The following is a 24,253-nucleotide window of genomic DNA, read 5'->3' as shown; positions in this document are numbered from 1 at the left end:
TTATTAATAAATTATTTAAATTGTAAATTTTTGTAGTTTAAAATTATGCATAAAATATAAGCTTATAGATTATATAGTAAATAATATCTGATCGACACAAAATTTTACATGTATATTAAATGCGTAAAGAACATGCAATCTAACTGTTAGATTTTCAAATTAATAATATTAAATAAGATTGTACTCTTAAACTACACTTTTTTTATATATCTTTTATTTTTCTTCTATTATCTCTGTCTCTCTCTTTCTCAATCCAACAATCCTACGCACTATCAGACACCACACTACCAAAACCCAATCACGCCCCAATAGTCAACACAATACTAATAGCCACATGACCAAACTCAAACATTACTAACAACCACTCACAAACCCACCACAAAAATCCAACCGCTCACCAAAAACCCACTACTTGTACCACAACCATGATGTCGTATCTTCCTAGTCACTTGGGAATTGGCATTCATGAAAGTATTTTTCCTGTATTCATTAAGTTTGGCATTGCATTGAATGTATAGTATTTACTTTCTTGAAATGGAGAGGTCAGAGGTCTGGACAGAGTACAGAAGTACTGTCCTTGTTTAGTGTGAAAAAGTACACAAGTACTGCAAATAGTTATGACGTTTTCATGATGTAATAATGGTTGTAGAATTTGCCGTGGGTCATCTTACTGTCCATCACTTACGAATGAGTGTGATACAGCTAGCCAGCAGCTCACTCTTTCCCGACTCCCAAGTTGGTATGTCGGTAGGGTTTTTTGTTTTCTTATCATGTGAGGTTGGACTTGGGAGCTAGCTTTGTAAAATATACACAAATATATACCACATTTTATATGCCTTTTCTTAGTGCCATTACTTTATAGGCTAACATAAGCCACATATGATATATGAAAAATCTTGTTATATATTTAGTATTTATTCATTTCTTATTTTAAGGGTCTGTTTATTACCATTGCTTAAATAATAAATAATAATTTTTAGTGTTTAAATAATACTATTCGTATTTTCACACATTTTTTTACTTACTCTTATTTTTAAAAAATACAAATAAAAATGCTAGCACATTAACAACATTACCAAACGAACCCTATAATTATGTTTCTAAAACACGATTTTAGTTTACATCGCACTACGTGAGTGGACAATAACAAGTGAGTGTGCAACTTGAAGCGTTTAATAATCATTTCCATAATGTATATTGAATTATTGATCTTCTTAGTCCTGACACCCTTCATTGATTATATATTTTAAATATTAAACTCTTGATTAATATTCTTATTTATTACTAACAGTGATCTGCTGGTAATACTGTTTGCTAGTATAAAAACATAGTGCAAAACCACACGCTCATTACACCACAACTGAAATGAGAGCAATGGCCGAAGTAGTAAATGGGAGTGAGGGGTCAGCAGCATTGAAAATGAAGATGAGGTTATTAGTGTGGGCTTTGTGGTTGCTGGGGTCAGTTTCCAGCAAATGGATAGATGGTTTTGAGGATTTGAATGTGACAGAGCAGCATTATTATGACCAGAGTTATGGAGTCTCCTACGCTAGTAAGCCATTGCTGGTGGGTCTTACTCTTATCAATGGAGCTGCTGCCAAAGGCGCTGGTATTCCTTCTTGTTGGCTTTCATTTGTTTATTACTATTCTATCTCCATTGAATCTTTATGACAAGTGATAGGATGTAAGTATAACTTGCTCTTTTTATGCTACATTGCTTGTAATTGTTTCTAGTTACACTGCTAACTCTGTTCATTGGACTCATGACTCATTTTATTTTAAAATCATTTTTTCCCTAATGGGTCTTTGAATCTCTCATCTCATAGTGACTATCTTTGTTGTTTTATATTCCTCTCTTTGCCTGACGTGTTTCATGCTGAAAATACTATGTTTCTGCGTTTGTGTATGTGTATAGACCTGTACCCAGAGGTGCTTTTATATAAGCATATACAGTTGGACTGGTACAACAACACAGTTACCATACAATAGTTCAATGGTATTGATAGCTTGCTGTTGTGTATATAGGTATATACGTGAATAAATTGTAATAATCATGTTTGAGTATGGAGAATATTGTTTCATAAAGTGAAAATTCAAGTTATGCGAAAATTCAGTATTTTCGATCGGTCAAAACTTTGGCTTGATCGATTGAAATGGTAAGGAAATCTATTCTAAGTCTCTCCCTGTTTCGATTGATGCTCAATTCCTGTTTTATCGAAGAGCATTTGATCAATCGAAAAGAGCATTCGATCAATCAAAAGGAGCTCTTGACCAATCGAAACTCGTGAAACTGAATTTTCTGTAGAAATTTTTGTTGACTGTTCTGAAAGTTTGAAGATGTTTCAAGTCTTGTGAATGGTTTTATGAAACATTTTGACTCTCCATACATGTCTTTTGATGAAATATAACCCTATGAGTATATATAGAGAGAAATAGTAAGTTAGAGAGAAACACAAGAAATCCTATGGTCATTCTCCAGAATTGCTATCTATAGAACCCAACATTTTGGTTATATCTTGGAGACAAATTTGCAATAACCCTTTAGCAACGATAGCGTGGAGGAGAATATTGTCTAAGGAAAATGATATTGTGCCTCAAAGTTATCTAGTTTTTGTTTGTCTTTTGTGTTGACCTTGTTCTTCCATTATTATTTTGTGTAATATTCCCAACACTTGCTGCCATAAGGGGCCAAAGGTAGCCTCACAGAAGGTGTGAGGTTCATGTACTGTGATAAGGGCTTGATAAAGAACAAAAATCATGAATGTGCATTGGAGGAGCTCTTTAGTCTTATCTGATGGGAGCAACAAAGCTTGGGTTGGGTAATGTCAGCAGGATCCTCGGTGCAAGAGGAAGGGACTCGATTGTGGGTGTGATGTCCCAAATTGATTGAGTGTGTGTTGTGGGGTGTGTGCTGAGTCCCACATTGGGCATATATTAGGGTGATCTTAGCTTTAAAAAGAACTACAAGGTCAAGGAGCCACATTTGTGACTAGAATAGTCCTTTAAGGGTATAGTGTAGATGTAAATAGTGCTTTTACTTGGACCCTTAAAAAGGGAGGAACAACTATGCCAATGGGATTGAGTTAAACCAGTAAGGTTGGTTGTTATAAATACTGTGTTTATGGTTAGGGCCTTGGACACTTGGGCCTATATTATAACACATATTGCAAAATATCTCAAAAGAAATTTCCTAGTTTCTGCATGTGTTATTAATTATCTGATTTCTTATAATGTACCTACATTCAACTCTTGCACAATTTTATGAGTTTCTCAATTATTATGCCTAAAAAAGAGAAGGCTTGTATGATATCTGTTGTTGGGGGAATCCCTTATTCTGTTTTTGCAGAGTGATTGGTTTCCGTTTCTGTCCATGGATTTGCAGCATATTCAGTTCAATACCTTATTAGTTTTGGTTCATCTTATAACTGGTTTGTTAGGAGCTTAAGTGTCAGTTGGATTTGCCTGGAATTTTTAGTTGTTTTGAGTTGCTGTATATCTGCTGGTTTGCTGTTTTTACTGCTTAGCAGGGCTTGTATAGTATCTCAGTTATAGTGAAACGGGTCTACTCTGCTGCAAACCATTGTAATATTTGATACAAGAATCTGGAAAATCATCACAATTTCATGACTCTTTCTCTCCTGTATGTGCAGTCTGCCTGGATGGAACATTACCAGGCTACCATCTCCACCGAGGATATGGATCAGGAGCAAACAGTTGGCTCATTCAATTGGAGGTATGTAGTCACACCAAATCTTTTTGACGTAGCATACACTTAACACACGGCAATATGACACCTGTTGTTGTCGTCATCATCCTCCTCCTCATCAGTTCCTTGTCCATAACCAACAGTCATAATGTCTAGTTCCATTGGGCACTTTTGTTGCATGACCTAAATATATAACCATTATCATAAGTTATAGTTGCTTTCAATTATCTTCTCATGTTTTGTTTAAGCATGCTTTTGAAATTAAATTGGCTTTTGCAGTTTAAAGATTTTGCTTTAATGCATTATGTAGCATGAAATGAGAACCCTGTTTGCTTGAAAAACTACATATATTTATAATATAAAGAGCCACGGGCTGATTAGATAAATAAATGTATTTTTGGACCATCTTCTCTCCGGTATGAATTTTGCTGAATTTCTCATCATCAGCACAAATTGTTTTCACAATCTGATAGTTAGCAATCACAATCCTTAAAATAAATATAAGTACTTTAGCTTGGAGTTCCTTTATAAATCTGATTGTCAGATGACTCTTTCAATTTCAAATGGAACAAACTACGTAACCTGTATGTGGGTTTCTCCATTTTACTACCTTCAACACTACGTACAGCGCCTTGGACCCAGCCCAATTCCACCACAGCCATCCTTATTTCCAGGTACCATCTTCAACACTCAAAAGTCGATTTTCCTAAACCTTCCCCATTGGCGGTATTTTTTTATCATGGGGGATGAAACGGATTAGTGCTTTGCCTTCAAGGAAAGAGGCTACATATTTTTGTGAGGTAAAGTACTTCTATCAACTCATTATTGGGTTTGGAACATATGACATAATGTGTGTCTATTACCTGAGGCTTCTTGAATTAGATATTATTAATTTGATTGAATATGAAACACCAGTTTGATAAATTTTAAAATTTTGAGAAATTTTGAAAGCTTTTGGGACAAAGTAACCCTGCGCAGATGTCAAGAATTGGTGGAGCACAGGTTGTCTACCCCTAGTATTTGTCAGGAACTGGGGGTGCTAAGAAGAAGTCTTATGTGTTGAAATTGGGGGCTCGTAAGTATCCTGTCTTCTTGAACTTGAAGATGTCTACCATCTGTATAGCCTCCCCTAATTCTCAAGTAGTCCAATGTCTGGAGCCATGCTGATCCATTTCTTGCAAATTTTCTCCTTAATTCATTCAATTCCCTGACCAAATGCAATCCTTGCTAGTTTGATCATCATCATCATCATCATCATCATCGTGTCATTTAAAGCCAGGCCCCTTTCCTGGGTTATGAACTTTTTAGAATCTTAGCCACAGCTTGCAATTGCTGGGTATTACATTCACAAGGTATAAATTCTTTATAAAGGAATCTGGCTACATATTTCCTGATCTTATACAAGAGGAGAGACTATTATTTACAATTTCAATCTTGACATCAAGATATGTTTTGTATTAGCAATGATCCAGTCGGTTCTTGACCCAAAGGAATAATGCTGGTTTTAATTCTGCATCCTTTCTGGATATTGGTCCAAACTGAGTTAGGATAGGCAGAAACAAAGAGTAGAATATTCTCTTGAATTCTTTGTGCCATTATCCTGATTTTGTGTTGATGCTATTGAGTGTGAAAAGTAGCTTTGGTATCTGCTTTTGGAGCTGCTTCCTACTTTAACACATTCTGGTAAATTTGGTAACAAAAACCAGACCCTAATCAATCATTTTATAAGCTGTTACTATGAAATAAAATGTTCTTGATTATGATTCCTGCTGCCACTTCATGCTTCTAATTCCAAGCTTCTCAGTTTTTCTCTCAACTTTTGCTATTGATTTCTGTGATCTCCTTGAAAGAAGACTAAGAGATTGTCATTTTCTTACAGGGAGGAGGGTGGTGTGATTCAATTAGAAGTTGTGTTTATCGTAAAAATACTCGTCACGGTTCCTCAACATATATGGAAAGGCAGATACAATTTTCAGGGATATTAAGCAACAAAGCAGAAGAAAACCCAGGTTATATTTCTATCAGCATTATTGCAGAGCTAAATCTAAATAATTAGCTGTCTTGCATGTTTTTTCTTCAATTAGCCATTAAAATTGTCTTATCTTCTGAATGCAACTGCAATACTCCCAGATTTTTTCAATTGGAACAGAGTCAAACTTCGTTATTGTGATGGTGCATCTTTTAGTGGGGACAGTCAATATAAGGTCAGTGGAAATAGATTGAAGAAGAATGGCAGTGATAAAATTGTTTGGGGCCAAGAAGTCTTAAGTATGTGAAAAATCATTCTTATTATTTTTAATTTTCAGAAATAAAATAAAGCATTTAATAAAAAAAGTGTGTATAAAAATCAAAAGATTTTGTTATGATTGCAATTATTAATCCTAATGTCGCTTTCTTTCTTTTTGTGGTTGTTATATCATTAGTCCTATTAAAGGTCTTGCAATACCTCTGAGTTTCAGGATTTTCCTCCATCCTCAAATACATTCTTGAGGAATCTGCAGTATCGTAAAACACTTTCCTTTCAATAGGTTTTCTCTTACCCAAACAATCCATATTAAACTAGTTTGTCGGAATAGATTCCAAATGTTCTTCATTATAGATGCTTTGTTCCAATTGTCAATCCCTTTCAAGACAAACCCCCTTTCACTACCGGAACACATACAAGCTCCCAATCTATTTTGGCTGCAAAGGCAGATTTTTCTACTGAACTTCATCTCAATGGCTTTTACAGTTTAGGAAGAATAAAAGACTCGCCCAATAGGAATGGATGCTAAACAAGACAGATGAAATAAGAGGGACCATACCAGCAAATTAAAATTTGTTTGATAGCCATGAATCAATCTTTGAAATGATTCTGTCAACCAGGGGTTTATAATCAAGCACACTTAGTTTTTCAGGCGCCAATGGTGCACCCAAATATCTGACAGGTGGCTGTCCCCCCTCAAAGTCATGAATGCTGAGACTTTGTTTCTTCTAAGCTTGAGAATGTCCAGCACAAAACACTGCACTTTGCAGATAATTTGCTGCCAATCCAACAATACTCTTGAATTCCTAAAGCACCTCACTTATATAACAGACTTGTTATCAGCAGTCAAGAACACGAACAAATCATATGCCAAGCACAAATTTTTAAGGGGAGGTTTGAGCATTTTGGATGAAATCTGAAAATCTTATCTTCTTGATTGCTCAATGCAACAATCTTGAAAGAACTTCCATGGTGATTACAAATAAGTAAGGGGACAATGAATCCCCTGTCTCAGCAAAAGACATGCATTTTTGCTAATCATAAGCTACTAAAGAAGATTTCCTCTTAAATGAACAATTATTAGGCTGGTTGGATCAACAAGATGCCATGCTTGTGGTTGAATGAATATTGACTTCATTTTTGTTTCCCAGGCAGGACAATTGTATTTTCGAGGACAACGAATATGGTTGGCTGCTATGGAAGATTTGATGTCAAAGGGAATGCGCCGTGCTACTCAGGTTTGTGTTCTATCAATTTTAAAACAAATTTAGTTTCATTTTCAGATTTGTGTGTTACTTATATACATTTTATATTTGTTGTTTAGGCTCTACTATCTGGATGCTCTGCTGGTGGTTTGGCATCTATACTACACTGTGATGAATTTCGGGGACTATTTCCTTGGACCACTAAAGTCAAGTGCCTGAGTGATGGTGGATTATTCCTTGATACGTATATACCTTGTAACATGGCATCATTTGACTTACTATTCTTTTATTTTGCTCATATCATAATGGTCTTGCCTGGAGTTGCAGAATTGATGTATCTGGTAGGCGCACTTTGAGAAGTATGTTCAGAGGTGTGGTTTGGTTACAGGTATTTTTTTCTTCTATTTTTTTTGGGGGGTGGGGGCAAATGTTTCTTGATGTTGGTTTGAGTTTTGTCCTAGGAAGCTATGATGCAATGCACTATTATCAGAAAAAGAAAAAGAAAAAAGCAAATAAAGGCAAACTTTCTTGACAATATGGTTGGGTTGTTAAGAAACATGTTCATAAAATGATTATAGCTGAAACGAGAATATTAGGATGTTAAGAAACATGTTCATTATTCTGTTGAGGATCCATTGCTTGCACCAAAGTTTTAGGACTAATTCTTGGTTGTTATTGTTGTTGTTTTGCTGACAATGTAATTAGGAAATCTGAACATATATTTTCCTACATCCTCCCATACACCAAAATGCAGTTGATGGTAATCACCTTGTTGTCTTTGAAAAGGAACCAAGTATACAGATATGAATTTTGATGATGGTAGTAATAATCAACTTCCAAAGTAGTGAGCTGTTGACTGATTATACTTTTGACAGTGCAACTGTTAGGAATATGAAATAATTGTTGTAATCCCTTTAGGTAGGTAGTTGGTTGAGATTATGATGAGTTAGTTAGGATTTGAGCACATGTAGCCCATTTAACTCATGGCTTAATTCATAGAGCACATGTTGAATTAACTAGCCAATAATCTTGAGCCATGTGGGCCAATGACATTAGAGCCAGTCTCCTATAAATATATGATTGTAATTCAACATTAGATATGAATGGAAGAATAAACCAATTTCTTAGTGCATTAATACATCTCTCTCTCTCTTTCTTAATCTCTTTATTTCTCTGTAGAAGGTGACTACCTCGAATTAAGTCAATTTCCCTACAATTCCCATCAATTCCCCTAAAATTCATACCCATCCCCATTAGGAACCTCTAGGTTCCTAACATTTGGTATCAGAGCCGTCGATCTTGAGACGAGCGAATGTGACCGAAGAGAACTACGGAAAGAAATACAGCAAATAGTTAACAAAGTTTAAGAGGATGTCAAGGATGTTTCAGAGGAAGTCAAGGCCTTGGCTGAATCTAAAACGGCCATGAAAGAAGAGCTCTCAAGATTGCAAGAGGATCTTGAGAATATGACGGAAAAGGAGTTACAATCTCTTGATTCAATGGAACTCAAAGAACAAATTAAGTTCCAAGAATTTATTGCTGTAGTTGCAAGCCGGGACGTTAATTTTTGTGTTAAAGTGGATGGTGATATCCATGTACATGTTGCCCTTGAAATTCAGTCCAAAGAACCAACGAAGAAGGTGATGATGATCTTCCAAGAACCAATTCTTGATGCACCAATGGAGGCTTGCATTCAAGAGTCTATGGTTCAAGAATTGGCAATCCAAGAGTCGGTGATCCAAGAATCCAAGATGCAAGCGCCAACAATTTTAATGGTTCTAGAATTAAATGAGGTCTAGAGGATACAAGAATATTCTAAGGTTCAAAGAACCAATGAGACCTTGAATATTGAAGAACCATTGAAGGCTCAAGAATTCGAGCAAAGTTTGAAGATCTACGAAGAAGAAACCTTCATGTGCATGGGACCACTTGTCAAAGAGAAATGCATGAATATGGTGATCAAAATGTCACTAAGGTATTGGTCCATTGGAAGATCTCCTTTAATGAAGGTGTCATTTCACAACAACACCTTGTGGGTAAGGTGTTTTCAAGGGGAGGGAAATGTTAAAAATATGAAATAATTGTTCCCTTTAGTTAGGTAGTTGGTTGAGATTATTATGAGTTAGTTAGGATTTGAGCACATGTAACTCATTTAACACATGGCTTAATTTATAGAGCACATGTTGAATTAACTAGCCAGTTATCTTGGGCCATGTGGGCCAATGACATTAGAGCTAGTTTCCTATAAATATATGATTGTAATTCAACATTAGTGATGAATGGAAAAATAAACCAATTTCTTAGTACATTAGTGCATCTCTCTCTCTCTCTCTCTTTATGGAGGGTAACTACCTCGAATTAAGTTAATGTCCCTACAATTCCCATCAATCCCCCTACAATTCATACCCATCTCCATTAGGAACCTCTAGGTTCCTAACATCAACTTAACCACCATCCCCCCCCCCCCCCAATTTTTTTTTTCCCTTCCTACCTTACCACACACACAGAAAATAATAAAAGAAATCAGAAGACTCATGCTTCTCAAATATGGGAAGAAAAGAAGTTCAATTACTAAGGCTTAGTTTGGATTGGGCTGAAAACCAGCACGTTTGCGTCTGCGTTTTTCCCCTCTTTTTTTTTTTTTTTTTCTTTTTCTCACGCGTTTTTGAGACTTGTGGCTTCTGTTCATGCACTGTTCAGTGAACAGTAGCCACAAAGTTTGACTTTTCTAACTTTTTTCAGCCCATCAGTGCACATCGTGTATTGTTCACGGATCCACAAATTTCACTTTTCAGCAACTTTTTCATTAAAAATGGGTTCCATGGTATTATTCACACATTTAAAAATTATTTTGCTACAGTGTTTTTCAGTTTTCAGTTTCAGTTTTCAGCTGTATCCAAACGCACCCTAAGTAACTAAATGGGAGTTCATATATCTCTATTATGATGAAAATCTTGTTGTATGATGTTTATGTTTCTCTTCTGAGATAAAATTGGGATTACAATCACACATAAGTTCTCATAAAAACTCTCAAATATAAACTAACCAAAAAACCCAACACATCCAAATGCGCCCTCACACTAACACGCTAGACAAAACTTACGTTTTAACTTTCTCACTAGATAAAGCTTTGTTTCTTACTCTCACACATACGCAACATAGCTATACCACCACTCTATTTTAGGGACTAAAATGCCTCCCTGCTTATTTTATTTTCAATTGGGACTACTATTTTTAATAGATTAGTGCACCTCCAAATCATTATTCTAGCCGATGTGGGATCCCAAAACTGATAAAGAATTCTTTAAATTTGTCCCGTCATGGGCTGGACTTACCATCTTCTATATATTATTATTTTAGGCTATCTTAGACAACAGAAGTTCAGTGTTAATGACCAATTAATTTAATGATGGCCATGACATTGAGTTTTCAAAAATGTATAACTTGCAGGGAGTGAAGAAAAGTCTTCCATGGAGTTGTACCAACCACCTCAATCCAACCTCGGTAATTCTTTCTTATTTAAATCCAATCATTAGATTAGTAGAACCACAGAAAATTTAAGTTGCCCTCATGTCCGGTAATCTTAATAATTATCTTTTATTTTCTTCCTCAATTTTCAGTGTTTCTTCCCTCAGCACTTAATTGCCGATATTAAAACCCCACTTTTTCTTGTCAATGCGGCTTATGATATGTGGCAGGTATGTCCTACATTTAATTTATCCTTCAACCATATAGGAAGTAATTAGTCAAGATTCAGAATTTCTACTATTCCATCAGTATCATAAAAATTGCAAATGAATATGTCAAGTGGATCTTGTTTGCATATATCCTTAGGTTTCATGATGTAGTATAATTGTCCGAAATTGGGAAAGAATATGTCCTTCACATTTTTAGAATCATCATATCACTTACAAAAAATTTGCATGTTGGCAAAGAAATTGTTGTAGCCAGTCCCTTGTCTTTTCTGTGGTACACAGGTTTTGCATAAATTTGAAGCCTCTATTTGCATGCTGCATGGCGTCTACTTGTCTTATTAAAAAATGATCTATTGCCAAGAGCCTTGTATCTCAATAGCATTGCCTCCTCTACTTTATAAGGAGAATCGGGGTTGAATCCCGCCTCCCCCATTATTGAAAACTTGAAATTATTGATATATAATATAATATATATATATATATATATATATATTACTTACTTGAGTATTTTGTCCCCTTAATCAGATCCAGGCCAGTTTAGCTCCACCATCAGCTGATCCTCATGGCCATTGGCATGCATGCAGAAAAAATTATGCACATTGCACTCTATCGCAGATTCAATTTTTCCAGGGTGATTTCATTAGATTCTTTTTCTTTTAGCCTCTTTATGTTTTTAGTTTCAAATGTCGGTGTTAACCAATTCATTACTCTATATTTTTTTTGCTTCTATATTACCTTCAACTACAATTTTAACATTTATCTGTGTTTCCTGTCTTGAATAAAATAGGTTTCCGAAATCAAATGCTGAATGCCGTAAAAGGCTTCTCAAGCTCCAATAAAAATGGGTTATTCATAAATTCATGTTTTGCCCATTGCCAGACTGAGAGACAGGATACATGGTTTGCTCAGAAGTCTCCCCATATAGGAAACAAGGCATGTCTAATCTCAATTACTACTACTTCCTTTTTCTTATAATTTTTGTTCGGAAAATATCTATACAATGAAAAAAAATACTCTTGCCCTAGTCAAAAGCCTTGTCTTTATTGGCTTTCAACCAATTTTCCGGAGGAGCCCAGCAATATCTTGGAAAATTTTAACCATCGCTGGGTGCAAATCCTAGGTAGAAGATGATTTTGATTCTACTAGCTTACATTTGCTTGGAAAAAATCTTTGTAGCAAAGTAACTTACTCTTGTATTCAATGTGCTTTTATATTATTCTATTAGTGATTCTGTGGTCTATTTTTACCTAGTAATAGGTTTAAATTCTAGTCTTAGAGTGAAAATATCCCGTTCTAAACTTTCCTCTTTCTGATAGGTTATTAAATCTGAGGCTCTCTGATCAATAGGTTGCAGATATCAGGATTATTACCCAGAAATTACCTTAAGCATATGATATTTTGTTCCTAATCAATCATGTATTTGGCTGTAGTCTCCTTTTAGTGTAATCAAGTAAGACATAGAAAAAGGATTTCTTTTGGCCATTGCTCTTCTTAACTACAAGAGGGAATACAATTTTTAGTCCGTATGGCTGGCATAGCAAAAGGTTACCTTTAAAAAGAAACTATGAACCGAAATCTAGTGCATTGTACTCTTTAAGTTTCTCTAATAAAAGAAATGAAGGATGTAGGTGCCATCCTTTTGTCTTAATAGCTACCACTGAGGTCACAAATCCACTCTAACCAAATGTTATATATATTTCCAGTATTTTGTCACAAGCCTATTTTCACTCACTATTGGTGATTAACTTGCAGGGGGTTGCAGAATCTGTTGGAAATTGGTATTTTGACCGAGCTAACATTAAGGCTGTTGATTGCCCATTCCCCTGTGACAAAACCTGCCATAATCTAGTGTTTAAGTGAGAGAATAGCTAGAATATCATTATCTGTTGTTACTCTTCTCATAAATTATATTGCAATGAAATGCATAATTCAATTGTAACGAAAATAAGACCTGCTGAGAAGTATCAAGGCTGATCGGCAAGCTTAATTCATGTTTTCATGTTTCTCTTATATTCAATTTATTCATATAAACATCTATATAGTTCTTTCTACCTTTTCTCAGGAAACTGTTATAGTGAGCACAGCGCACCGGATTGCCAAAAGGCCCAAAACTAACAAAAAAGAAGTAAAAACAAGAGGCAATGTATAAATAACATATATATATATATATATATATATAGAGAGAGAGAGAGAGAGAGAGAGAGAGAGAGAGAGAGAGAGAGTAGGCTAAACCCTATACTAGAAGGATTGGGCTTGAGTAAAAACAAGGGTTTAGCCACTTGCACAGCAAATAATATATGTTAAAAATATTATGAAAGCACAGTAGAATCAGAAATATTATGAAAGCAAAGTAGAACCAGCTAAGGAGGCGGTATTGCAGTTATAATCAAAGTAATTTAAAAGCAGTAGTAAGGCGGTAGAACCAGTCAAGCAGTATATATGAAAGTAATAAAAATTTAGAACCGTCCAAGATGGTGGTGGCAACAAGTAGTATAATGAACAGAAAACTGAAAATACTTGTTATTGAAAATAGCACAAAACACTTACAACAGTAGTAGTAGTTACAAGATCTCAACAGTATAGGTTAACAGTTACAAAACTTGTTCTAGTTCTAGATACAAGATTGTAAAGTAGTAGGAAATGCTTAGGTGAAATAAGGAACTTTCTCAAAGAAAGGCTCTCAATAGTTCTAAGAGGAAGTTCTAAGAAAAACCTATTTAAACTTAAGGGACAACCCCCCTTAAATAAGCAAAAATTCGAAGTGAACAGTACCATGAACAGTAAAAGTGAAAAGTGACTGTGAATAATAATTGGTGAACAATAATCTGTGAACAATACGGTAAATAGTGAAATTTTCACTTTTGTCTTCAAAATATCCGTAGCAAGAAGCTTGTCTATATCTTGTCCAAATCTTGCTGAAAAGTAGTGTTGGAATACTTTTGAAAGTAGTCTTGCAAACATTATTGGAGAGTAGCCTTGGAATAATTGGAAAATAGTCTTGGAATATTTGAAACTACAATCCAAAAGAATGAGACCAAAAGAATCTTCTTCTCTGAACCAAAATATTACACATGGAGCAGCAATAGTAGGTTTTAACTCAAAGATAAAAGATTAAAAGAATCTCATCTCAAAACCATCAGTGAAGCAATGGAATTTGAGATGACTGAAGGTTGAAAGAATCTCTTTGAACATCATTATTTATGCATGGGGAAGTGGAGCAGTGATGTAAATCAAAAGTAGGAACTTTTACCTAGGAGTGAATATTGAAGTATTTTGGCCTTTGTGCAGGCCAGACAACTGTTATATATAGTAGGCTAAACTCTAGACTAGAAGGATTAGGCTTGAGCCCTTACATAGGGCTAATATATCTCTAACATGCAAAATTGACACTAAGGGAAAAAATATGAATGGTATTAATCTAACCTCATTGAAAATTACGTTCTATGGCTAGCACAATTTCTTCTATTTCTATAAAGTAACAATTTGGTCAACCAAATTCCTTGTTGATGCAGAGGATAAACCCACAACTGACATCAGTCCTGAATTCTTAGAGTGGGAACAATAGGATCGAACTTTGCTAAGCTAGATCAATTCAGCTTGCACATTGGGTGTTCTTTATACAGTTGCTTGACTCATCATCTTGCGATGTGTGGGTTTCTCTTGAAAAACACTATGTCTCTCAATCTCGGTCTCAAGTTCTACAACCCAAGAACCAGCTTCAAAACACAAATAGAAGGTCTCTTTATCTCTAATTAGGTTGATAAAATGAATTCTATTGTTCACTCAAAGTTCGCTCAGACTCTCAATCTAGCGAAACACCACCCCCCCCCCCCTCGGGCGGCGACACACACCACCACCACTTTGAAAGTTTGTGCAATCATTGCACAATATTCACACAAGCAAACTCGCTTGTGCCTTGCTTGATACCCGCTTGAACAAACCCCATTCTAATTGACCCTGACCCTCCTCGACTATATCCTCCCATCCCATGATTACTTGATCCAAGAGTGGTACTGCCAAGCCCAATTTAAGGTATGCACCTGCTGCTTTTGTTGCTACTAACATTTTTAACCTTCTTCTTTCTTTCAGGGACACAATGTCACAAACACTCAGAATGGGGAAATGCTAGGAGTAGAGAGTTCATGACTACAATGTAATCAAATCTAGTACTAGTCAACCACCATTACTATTGGAGTCCTCTAAGGAAGCAATCACATTCCATTCTCCAAGAATCACTCTTTGTATAATTGTTTTGAAATTTAAAATTCTTGATGTATGAGATTAATTTGTATTATAAAAGGAGATGTGACCTTACTATACTTTATGAATGCAAATAGAGATTTTTTAAAAAAAAAAAAAAAAAAAAAATTGGAATAAGGGTCAAGATGTAAATTTCAGATCCCAAAAAGGTTTTTTCCCCTTAAACCTTGGTGTCACAACGAATGTTCAAGCTGAACTGCAGGCAGTTCGTGATGGGTTTCAAGTTTCAACTGTCATGGGCAAAGGGCTAACAGCCTAACATCATGTTTGAAACTGATTCTCATTAGTTTTGTCTTGACTTAACATTTAATGCTCCCTGTTATTTATGATTCTTGATGATGCCGAAACAATCACCAATAGATCACGCAACACTCGCACGCTCAAAGTAGACTTGCACAACAAAATAATAGAAGACCTCACAGAGAGTATTGGTGTGGTGCCGGCCAAATACCCTCCGAAGGTCAAGTTAGAATTATTCTCACAACTCTAGAGTGCTAGAGAGGGTAAATTATGCATACCTTGATTTGTGAGGGTATTGGGGCTTTTATAGTAGTAGTAGTAGGTTGGCCTCTCCTCCTTGATGTAAAAGTCTTTTCCTTATAGGAATCCTCTTGAGTAATCCTAAACGTGATGGACAAGACATTTCCTTGTAAAGAGGATCTTTCATTAACGCGCATATCTTCCGGAATGCTTTTTGCACTAGGTTTTTGATTTCCTTTGAGACTCTACCAGGTTTCCAACGTGTGTAACAAGTATCTGGAATCATTCTAGGCCCTGGGCTTACCTATTGCCGGCCCATGGGCTTGGATCCGTCAGGCCCAATGTGGTGAAGGTTCGTCATGCTAATTTTTGCCCCTTCAATTACCCCCTTCACTCTATGGGTCCGTCATGACTTAGATGGACGGACCCTTAGGGTGACGGTTTGATATTATTTGGGGTTGACGGTCCAAGAATATTTAGGACGTCGGTTTAAGATCCCTGAAGTTGACGGTTCTCTAGGAGGACACAAATTGTGACCATTTGATGACAGGTTGTCAAGTATTTATGAGCATGCCACATGTCGCTTTTCGATTAGATTTTGTATCTGATCGAAGCATCGCTTCGTCTTCTGTGCACTTCAAGTATATATATAACACTCTTCTCCATCCTCATTTCTACACTTTACAGCTAAAACACATTGTCAAAGCGCCACCGTCAACCTTGTCAGAGCACTCCGTCGTACATCCATACCCGTCGACTACACAACCGTCGACCTTCAGTTAATTCAGAGAACAGTGAGTATTGCTATTTTTATTTACAAGTCTTGCATTTGTAATTATATTTAGCTAGACCTACACACCTGTCAATACTCTTAGATCTGTCAGTCTTAGGTTTTATCGTCAATTGTAGGCAATGTCTAGTGCGTCAAGTAATCAGTCAGTGGTTCGTGACGGGATGGAATACAAGGAAGTATACTCGTCCGGTCATAGAGACCCAGATAGTCCCGGCGAAGAGAGGAGTCCGTCCGCCTCTTCCTCGTCCTAAACAAATGAGGATATGGAGATGGTTGAGCCAGAAGATGCTTCTGATGATGGCGAGGATCAAGCATTGGGATCCGTCATCGGTGCTGATGAACTTAGAGAGTTCATCATGCTACCAGAGTGGACGGTGCATAAATTCACTTCTGTCATTAAAGAGAAACACTTCAGCACTTTTAGGGCTAACTTCCAAATTCCGGACTACATTCCAATCCGTCTACCCTACGTATCAGAGAAATGTTATTACGACGGGGTAGAAGGTGTCGGAGTGTACGAGCAGATGCTGAAGGTAGGACTTCGGTTTCCGCTAAGTACCCTACATAGAGAACTTTTAAAATATTTGGGTCTGTCCATCACCCAGATATCTCCAAATGCCTGGAGGGTCTTCATAGCAATGGAGATTCTCTATGGTACTATGACAAACGACATTAGGAGGCTGACGGTGCGTGAATTCCTTCATTGCTACCGTCCAGACGAAATAGACAGGTCAAGAGGAATGTATAATTTTGCCAGTAGGAGCCCCTTGTTGAAGGTCATTTTTGAAACTCCTGACTCAAATAGAGACTGGAAGAGTCGTTACTTCTTCCTAAAGGGTGACGAATGGATGAGCCATCCAGGGGAGACGGAGTATATGCCCGTTGACACAACTTGGGAAGTGTTACATTCATCTCGTATGCACCCATCCTAATTTGTAATTCTTTTCATATCCGTCAGTTATAATTCTTCTTCTAACCGTCCATTTTCTCTGCAGGTAGACGGCGCCCACAAGTTAGTATTGAGGAGTTTAGCTTTCTCGAGAAGATTTTTCAAAAGACCAAGCCGGAAGAAAGGACTTGGGCGAAGTTGGTAAATCCGAACACCATCCATTGGTATTGTGACGGTCCTGAAACCACCCCTGAAGCCGTCAAATACGACGAAAGAATTCACAAACGTAAGTCCGTCAACCTTTACTTCGCATAAATGGCTTCAACTATATGTAAATAACTTCATCCGTCTTGTTTTACAGAGATGGATGACGCTAAGAGGAGAGCGCTAATAAAATCACAGGCCGTCAAGAAAAAGGAGTCCGGTGAGGTGGTTCCTAAGGGGACGGCTCCGTCGACAAAGAGGAAACCGTCGTCCAAATTTGACCGTCCACATAAGCAGCAAAAGGTCTCTCTGGAACCCGTTGTAGGGTTGATGGCTGAGGGTGTGAAGACCGTCACCCCAGTAAAGCACGGGTCCGGCAAGGGCTTAATGAAGGCTCTGTCCACAAACCAAGAAAAGCCTCCTCCTCTCCTCTGTGATGACTCCAAATTTGTCTTGGAGAAGCTTTCATCTATTATCTCGTCGGAGGACTATGAGGATCTGGGCAATCACTTGACGGAGGCAATGGGGGAGACGGGTCTCTTTGCTGTTGCTTAGGTAATCTTTGTCCGTCGACTTAAGTCCGTCTACTTAGTTTTTTGTCTAACACTTTTTAACTTGTTTGTTCCAGTCCTTGGTCATGATGAAGAGCTTAATGGATCGGTGTCTTAACCGTGAGGCGGCTCTAGAACATGTGCGAGTAAAGGCAGAGCAGACGGAGAGTGAGCTGAGTCAACTTAGCAAGTGGAAGTCCACTATGGAGAAAAAGCTTGAACTTTCAGAACAGGTAAGGAAAGAGCTTGAGTAAAAGACGGATGAGGCTGGGAAGGCCCTGGAGATCAAAGAAAAGGAAATCCAAGACTTGAAGGAAACGCTCTGTCAGGCTAAGGAGGTAGCGGTCTGAGAATACCGTGATTCCGACGCCTTATTAGGCGAGCTGGGGGGCTCGTTCCTTCAAGGTTTTGATGACGCGCTCCGTCAAGTTAAGAGAGCCTACCCTGAACTGGACGTGTCAATGATAAATGTCAATGACCAAGATCAGACGTCTGCTCTGCCCGTCGACTCAGAGAACACAGACGACCTCTTTGTTGAGGAGGCAGTTCAAGGTGACGAAGAATTAGCTCCAGCAAAAAATGTTCAAGATACCGATCCGAAAATGTAGATTTTATTTTTATTTTGGGAGAACGATCCGTCCTTAATTTTGTGTACTAAACAATTACCCTTTGTGGGTTTTATCCGTCGTTATTGCATTATTTTACAATTTTATGCTTGCTATATCTGTCTTTATTATTATTATTTTTTTTTGAATGATGCATAAATATCCGTCCTCTTCAAGTTGCTCATTACATGTAGAACTGGCCATTCTTATGGACTTGTATAGTTTGTCTTTTTTTTTTTTTTGGACGATCCGTCCTACTTGAATACTTAGGAAACCTATCCTGTCCTTTGGAAATTTTCACCTAACGGGTCGATCCGTGCAGTTGACGGGCTTGTGTCCATCCAAGTAGAATTTACTATTATTCGTCCAATTTATGGGTTGGTCGTCACCTAACTGGCCGTTTTTGCATATTAAACGAAATTTGTGTGGGACGACTTGCCTATTTTGTGGATTTCGTTTTAACCGTCCATTTTATTAACTTAAGGAGTTCTCTTACGTCAGGGACGATTCGCCTACTTAGCGTGATTTAATTTCATCCGTCTATTTATGGGTTTTGACTGCTGCCCGCCTAAGATGATCCGTCCAATTTTTGGGCTTGGTAAATATTTCTAACCCATTTGTGATCCGTCCACTTTGTGGGCTTGGTAGGTATTTCTACTCACTGGGTGATCCGTCCACTTTATATATTAACATATGGATGATCCGTCCACTTTGTGGATTTTATAACTATTTTCACCTTATCCGTGATCCGTCCGCTTTGTGGACTGAATATTTTCACCTTATGGGTGATTCATCCACTTTGTGGACTTCGTGAATATTTTCACCCTATGGGTGATTCGTCCACTTTGTGGACTTTGTAGATATTTTCACCCGATGGGTGATCTGTCCATTTTGTGGACTAACTATTTTCACCTTATCAGTGATCCGTCCATTTTGTGAACTTTTTAAATATTTTCACCTTATGGGTGATCCGTCCACTTTTTGGACTTTTATAAATATTTTCACCATATGGGTGATCCGTCCACTTTGTGGACTACTATAAATATTTTCACCATATGGGTGATCCGTCCACTTTGTGGACTTCGTAGATATTTTCACCCTATGGGTGATCCGTCCACTTTGTGGACTTTGTAGATATTTTCACCATATGGGTGATCTGTTCACCATATGGGTGATCCGTCCACTTTGTGGACTTCGTAGATATTTTCACCATATGAGTGATCCGTCCACTTTGTGGATTTCGTAGATATTTTCACCATATGGGTGATCCGTCCACTTTGTGGACTTTGTAGATATTCTCACCCTATGGGTAATCCGTCCACTTTGTGGACTTTGTAGATATTCTCACCCTATGGGTGATTTAATTAGAAAACATGGTTGTGTCTGAATAACTTCTCTTTTAAAAAAGAAAATGCATTTGTAGGAAAAGTACCTGCCCCCTTGGGCTTAAAAAGGCACAAAATATTGTAGCAAAAATTATTAAAGGAAAACTAGTAATTGTAGCTAAAATTAAATAAACTAGGAAATTGGGGATCATCACTGGTCCTTCATTCACTCTATTGGTAGTATTTTCGTAGATGCTCCGTGTTCCAAGGGTGCTGCAGCTTTTGTCCGTCCATTGTCTCGAGGTGGTAGGTCCCCTTCCTTTGCCATGATGCGATCCTATAGGGTCCTTCCTAGTTGGGGCCGAGCTTTCCTTGCGAAGGATCTCTAGCGGCACCCATTACTTTTCGTAGTACAAGGTCACTGACTTGGAAGTCCCTATGCCTCACTTTGGTGTTGTAGTGTTTTTCCATGAGATTCTGGTAACGCGCCAACCTCTGCTCTGCTGCTGCTCTGACTTCGTCCACTAGGTCGAGCTGGAGGCGCATGGCCTCTTTGTTCTTATCTTCGTCATAGCTCTCCACCCGGTAGCTCGTGAGCCCCACTTCTGCGGGAATGATAGCTTCAGTTCCATATGCAAGTTGAAATGGTGTTTCTCCAGTGGGTGTTCTTGCTGTGGTTCGGTATGCCCATAGGACGCTTGGTAGTTCGTCCGGCCAGATACCCTTTGCCCCCTCGAGCCAGGTCTTGATTATCTTGAGCAAGGACCGGTTCGTGACTTCGACTTACCCATTTGCCTGTGGGTGTGCGGGCGACGAATAGTGATTCCTGATCCCTAGCACTGAGCAGAAGTCTCTGAACGCGCTATTGTCAAATTGCTTACCGTTGTTAGAGACCAGTACTCTGGGTATCCGTACCTGCATATAATATTCCTCCAGACAAAACTTCAGATATTCTTCTCCGTGATGGTGGCTAAGGCTTCCGCCTCTACCCACTTAGTGAAGTAGTCTATGCCAACTACTAGGAATTTTAGCTGCCGGATCGCCGTCGGGAATGGGCCCATGATATCAAGTCCCCATTGTGCGAATGGCCAGGGTGCTGATATAGGGGTCAGTTCTTCAGACGGCTGTCTGATGAAATTGCTAAACCTCTGGCATTTGTCGCAGGACTGGACATAAGCTTGCGCGTCCTACATCATTGTAGGCCAGTAGTATCTTGCTCGGATCAACTTGTGTACTAATGATCGTGTGCCTGAGTGGTTTCCGCAAATACCCTCGTGTATCTCCCTCATGACGTAGTCTGCTTCTTCCGTACCCAAGCATCTCAGATATGGACGTGAGAAGCCTTTTTTGTACAGGACGTCTATTATCAAGACGAACCTCGTCGCCTGGACCTTCAGCTTTCTCGTAACCTCCTTCCCGTCTGGTAAGACCCCGTTCTTTAAGTATGAAACTATCGGTGTAGTCCAATTACTTTCGGAGCCTATCTCCTGCATGTCGCCGGAAGCTATTAGTAGAGAAAGCTGAACAAAAAAAAGTACATTACCAGGGATTATCATATGCTCTGCTGAAGCGGCTTTGGCTTGACAGTCGGCGTGCTTATTTTCTCCTCTGGGGATTTGGATGATTTTGGCCTCTAGGTCGTCTACTCTTGCCCTTACTTGATCAAGGTATCTCTTCATCCTTTCGCCCTTGCATTCATAGTCTTCATTCACTTGATTAGCCACGACTTGAGAGTCACAGTGAATGACTACACTTGTGGCTCTTGCTGCTTTAGCGAGGTCAAGGCTTGCTACTAATACTTCGTACTTTGCTTCATTATTGGTGGTGGGGAAGTCGAGACGGACCATACATTCAACCTTATCTCCTTCGCGTGACAGTAGTACAATGCCAGCCCCCCCCGAGCGTCTGTTGGATGATCCGTCAGTATATATGCTCCAATGAGGGGACTCTTCTGCCCCCTTGTCCTCGTTATGAGTGAATTCTGCTATGAAGTCAGCGACGATCTGTCCTTTGATGGCGGTCCATGGGTGGTACTTGATTTCAAACTCGCTCAACTCTATAGCCTATAACGTCAGTTGACCCGCAGCTTCAGGGTTGCTCATCGCCCGTCGCAAGGGCTTGTCGGTCAGGACGTTCACCGTATGGGCTTGAAAGTATGGCTTGAGCTTGCGAGCCGCCGTAACTAATGCAAAGGCAAGTTTCTCCATAGGTGGGTATCTTTCTTCGGCACCGTAGAGTGCCTGGCTGGTGTAGTATACGGGTTTCTGTACCCTATCCTCTTCTCTAATCAAGGCGGTGCTAACGGCAGCGGGGGAGACGGCGAGGTAGAGGAAAAGGTCTTCACCTGGTTGCGAGGGACTCAGCAGCGGTGGGGAAGATAGATAGGCTTTCAACTCCTCGAATGCTCGCTGACACTCGGCAGTCCACTCGAAAGACTTCTTCAGTATACGAAAGAAGGGTAAGCACTTGTCTGTGGCTCTTGACACGAATCTATTCAATGCCGTTATTTTGCCGTTGAGGCTTTGTATCTCCTTCACATTTCTTGGTGGAGCCATCTCCATTATGGCTCGGATCTTGTCCGGGTTGGCTTCAATCCCCCTTTGATATACCATGAATCCTAGGAATTTTCCCGCCGTCACCCGAAGGCGCACTTTCCCGAATTGAGCTTCATGTTGTAGGTGCGAAGGGTGTTGAATGTTTCTCTAAGGTCTTCTAGGTGATCTTCCTCCCTTCGGCTCTTTACTAGCATGTCATCGACATAGACTTGGACATTTCTCCCGATTTGCTACGCGAACATCTTGTTCATAAGCCTTTGGTACGTTACGCCCGCGTTCTCAGGCTGAAAGGCATTACTTTGTAACAGAAGAGGCCTTGACTGGTCATGAACGAAGTTTTCTCCTGATCAGCTTCATGCATTCAGATTTGGTTGTAACCTGAGAAGGCGTCCATGAAGCTTAGCAGCTGGTGCCGAGTCGTTGAGTCTACTAGGACATCGGCCCTTGGGAGGGGATAGCTATCTTTAGGGCAGGCTTTGTTAAGATCGGTGAAGTCTACGCACATTCGCCACTTCCCGCTAGCTTTCTTAACCATTACTACGTTCGCCAGCCAATCGGGGTAGTAAACTTCCCTAATGAAACTTGCTTCCTATAGTTTGCGGACTTCTTCCGCTATAACTTGATCTCGTTCCGGGGCGAACACTTTCTTCTTCTGTCGGACGGGTGGAAAGGAGGGCGATACATTCAACCTGTGTACCATGACTGAAGGGTCTATTCCTGGCATGTCATCATGACTCCAGGCGAATACATCTCGATTGCTCTTGAGAAAAGTTATGAGCTCTTGATGGATTGCGGGGTTAGCGAGTGTTCCGATTTTGGTCGTTCGGTCAGGATTGGAACTGTCAAGAGGTATCTCCTCTAGTTTCTCTATCGGCTCCGTCACCGTCCGGTGCTCTTCTATATTCAAGGCCTGGACCTGATCCTCCATCTCCATCATGGCTATATAGCATTCACGCGCGGCCATTTGACTTCCGTGCAGCTCTCCCACTCCATAGTCAGTAGGGAACTTAATCATTAGGTGGTAAGTTGAAGTTACCGCCTTCCACGAATTGAGCGTGGGTCGTCCGAGGATAGCGTTGTAGGCAGACGAGCAATCGACCACTAGGAACGTTACGTCCTTGATAATTTGCTGGGGGTAATCGCCTACTGTCACAGATAATGTGACCGCACCCAGGGGGAATACCCAGCTTCCTCCGAAACCAACGAGCGGGGCATTTGTCGGAATCAATCTTTCCTTGTCGATCCCCATCTGCTGGAACGCCGGATAGTATAGGATATCTGCTGAGCTGCCGTTATCAACCAACACCTGGTGCATGTTGTAGTTCCCTACCCGTATGCTGATGACAAGCGCATCGTCATGTGGATGGTGAAGATGTCGCGCATCTTCTTTTAAGAATCCGATAATGGGGCCTTCTCTCCGTGCTATCTTCGTCACAGTTCCTGTCAGCTGAACATTTTGCACCATCCTAAGGTAGGTTTTGCGAGCCTTTTTTGAAGACCCGGCTGCACCTGTTCCTCCCACTATCATCCTTATGTCCCCTATGGGGGGTCTCGGTCGCTCATTCTCCCGTCGAAGGTGTTGTTCTTGTGGGAGTGGATCCGTTCTCTCTTTGCTAACGAACCTCTGCAGTTTTCCTTGTCTGATAAGGGCTTCAATTTGCTGCTTCAGGTCATAGCATCGGCCGTGTCGTGACCATGGTCATGGTGGAAGCGGCAATATTTATCCCTAAATCGTTTGTT

The 24,253-nt window shown here is 39.3% G+C and overlaps 1 protein-coding gene across 5 annotated transcripts; it reads left to right on the top strand.

Moving 5' to 3' along the window:
• The first annotated feature begins 1,241 nt into the window (after window positions 1-1,241).
• On the top strand, window positions 1,242-12,884 carry LOC115994262 (pectin acetylesterase 10-like). 5 transcript variants are annotated; one of them, XM_031118333.1, is made up of 13 exons: window positions 1,626-1,684; window positions 3,651-3,733; window positions 4,335-4,781; window positions 5,586-5,715; window positions 5,837-5,910; window positions 7,103-7,189; window positions 7,276-7,400; window positions 7,484-7,544; window positions 10,607-10,660; window positions 10,777-10,854; window positions 11,377-11,482; window positions 11,639-11,784; window positions 12,604-12,884. In XM_031118333.1, the coding sequence occupies exons 4-13, from the start codon at window positions 5,658-5,660 to the stop codon at window positions 12,709-12,711; spliced, it is 897 nt and encodes a 298-aa protein (XP_030974193.1). In that variant the 5' UTR covers window positions 1,626-1,684; window positions 3,651-3,733; window positions 4,335-4,781; window positions 5,586-5,657; the 3' UTR covers window positions 12,712-12,884. The 5 variants fall into 5 exon arrangements, with proteins under 5 accessions (XP_030974189.1, XP_030974190.1, XP_030974191.1 ...); XM_031118329.1 differs by lacking the exons at window positions 1,626-1,684; window positions 4,335-4,781 and adding an exon at window positions 1,242-1,609; XM_031118332.1 differs by lacking the exon at window positions 4,335-4,781 and having other exon boundaries at window positions 1,662-1,684.
• Window positions 12,885-24,253: the final 11,369 nt, after the last annotated feature.

The sequence above is a fragment of the Quercus lobata genome, chromosome 6 (genome assembly GCF_001633185.2).
Source record: "Quercus lobata isolate SW786 chromosome 6, ValleyOak3.0 Primary Assembly, whole genome shotgun sequence".
NCBI classification, from domain to species: Eukaryota; Viridiplantae; Streptophyta; class Magnoliopsida; order Fagales; family Fagaceae; genus Quercus; species Quercus lobata.
This window is presented reverse-complemented; position numbering and strand designations above follow the sequence as displayed.

Excerpts from the sequence above, each read along its gene's own strand:
- LOC115994262 (XM_031118329.1), top strand. The coding sequence starts at position 1,366 with ATGAGAGCAATGGCCGAAGTAGTAAATGGGAGTGAGGGGTCAGCAGCA. Across the intron at positions 7,401-7,483 it reads GGTGGATTATTCCTTGATAC|AATTGATGTATCTGGTAGGC; the intron begins GTATATACCTTG and ends CTGGAGTTGCAG. Across the intron at positions 7,545-10,606 it reads GAGGTGTGGTTTGGTTACAG|GGAGTGAAGAAAAGTCTTCC; the intron begins GTATTTTTTTCT and ends TATAACTTGCAG.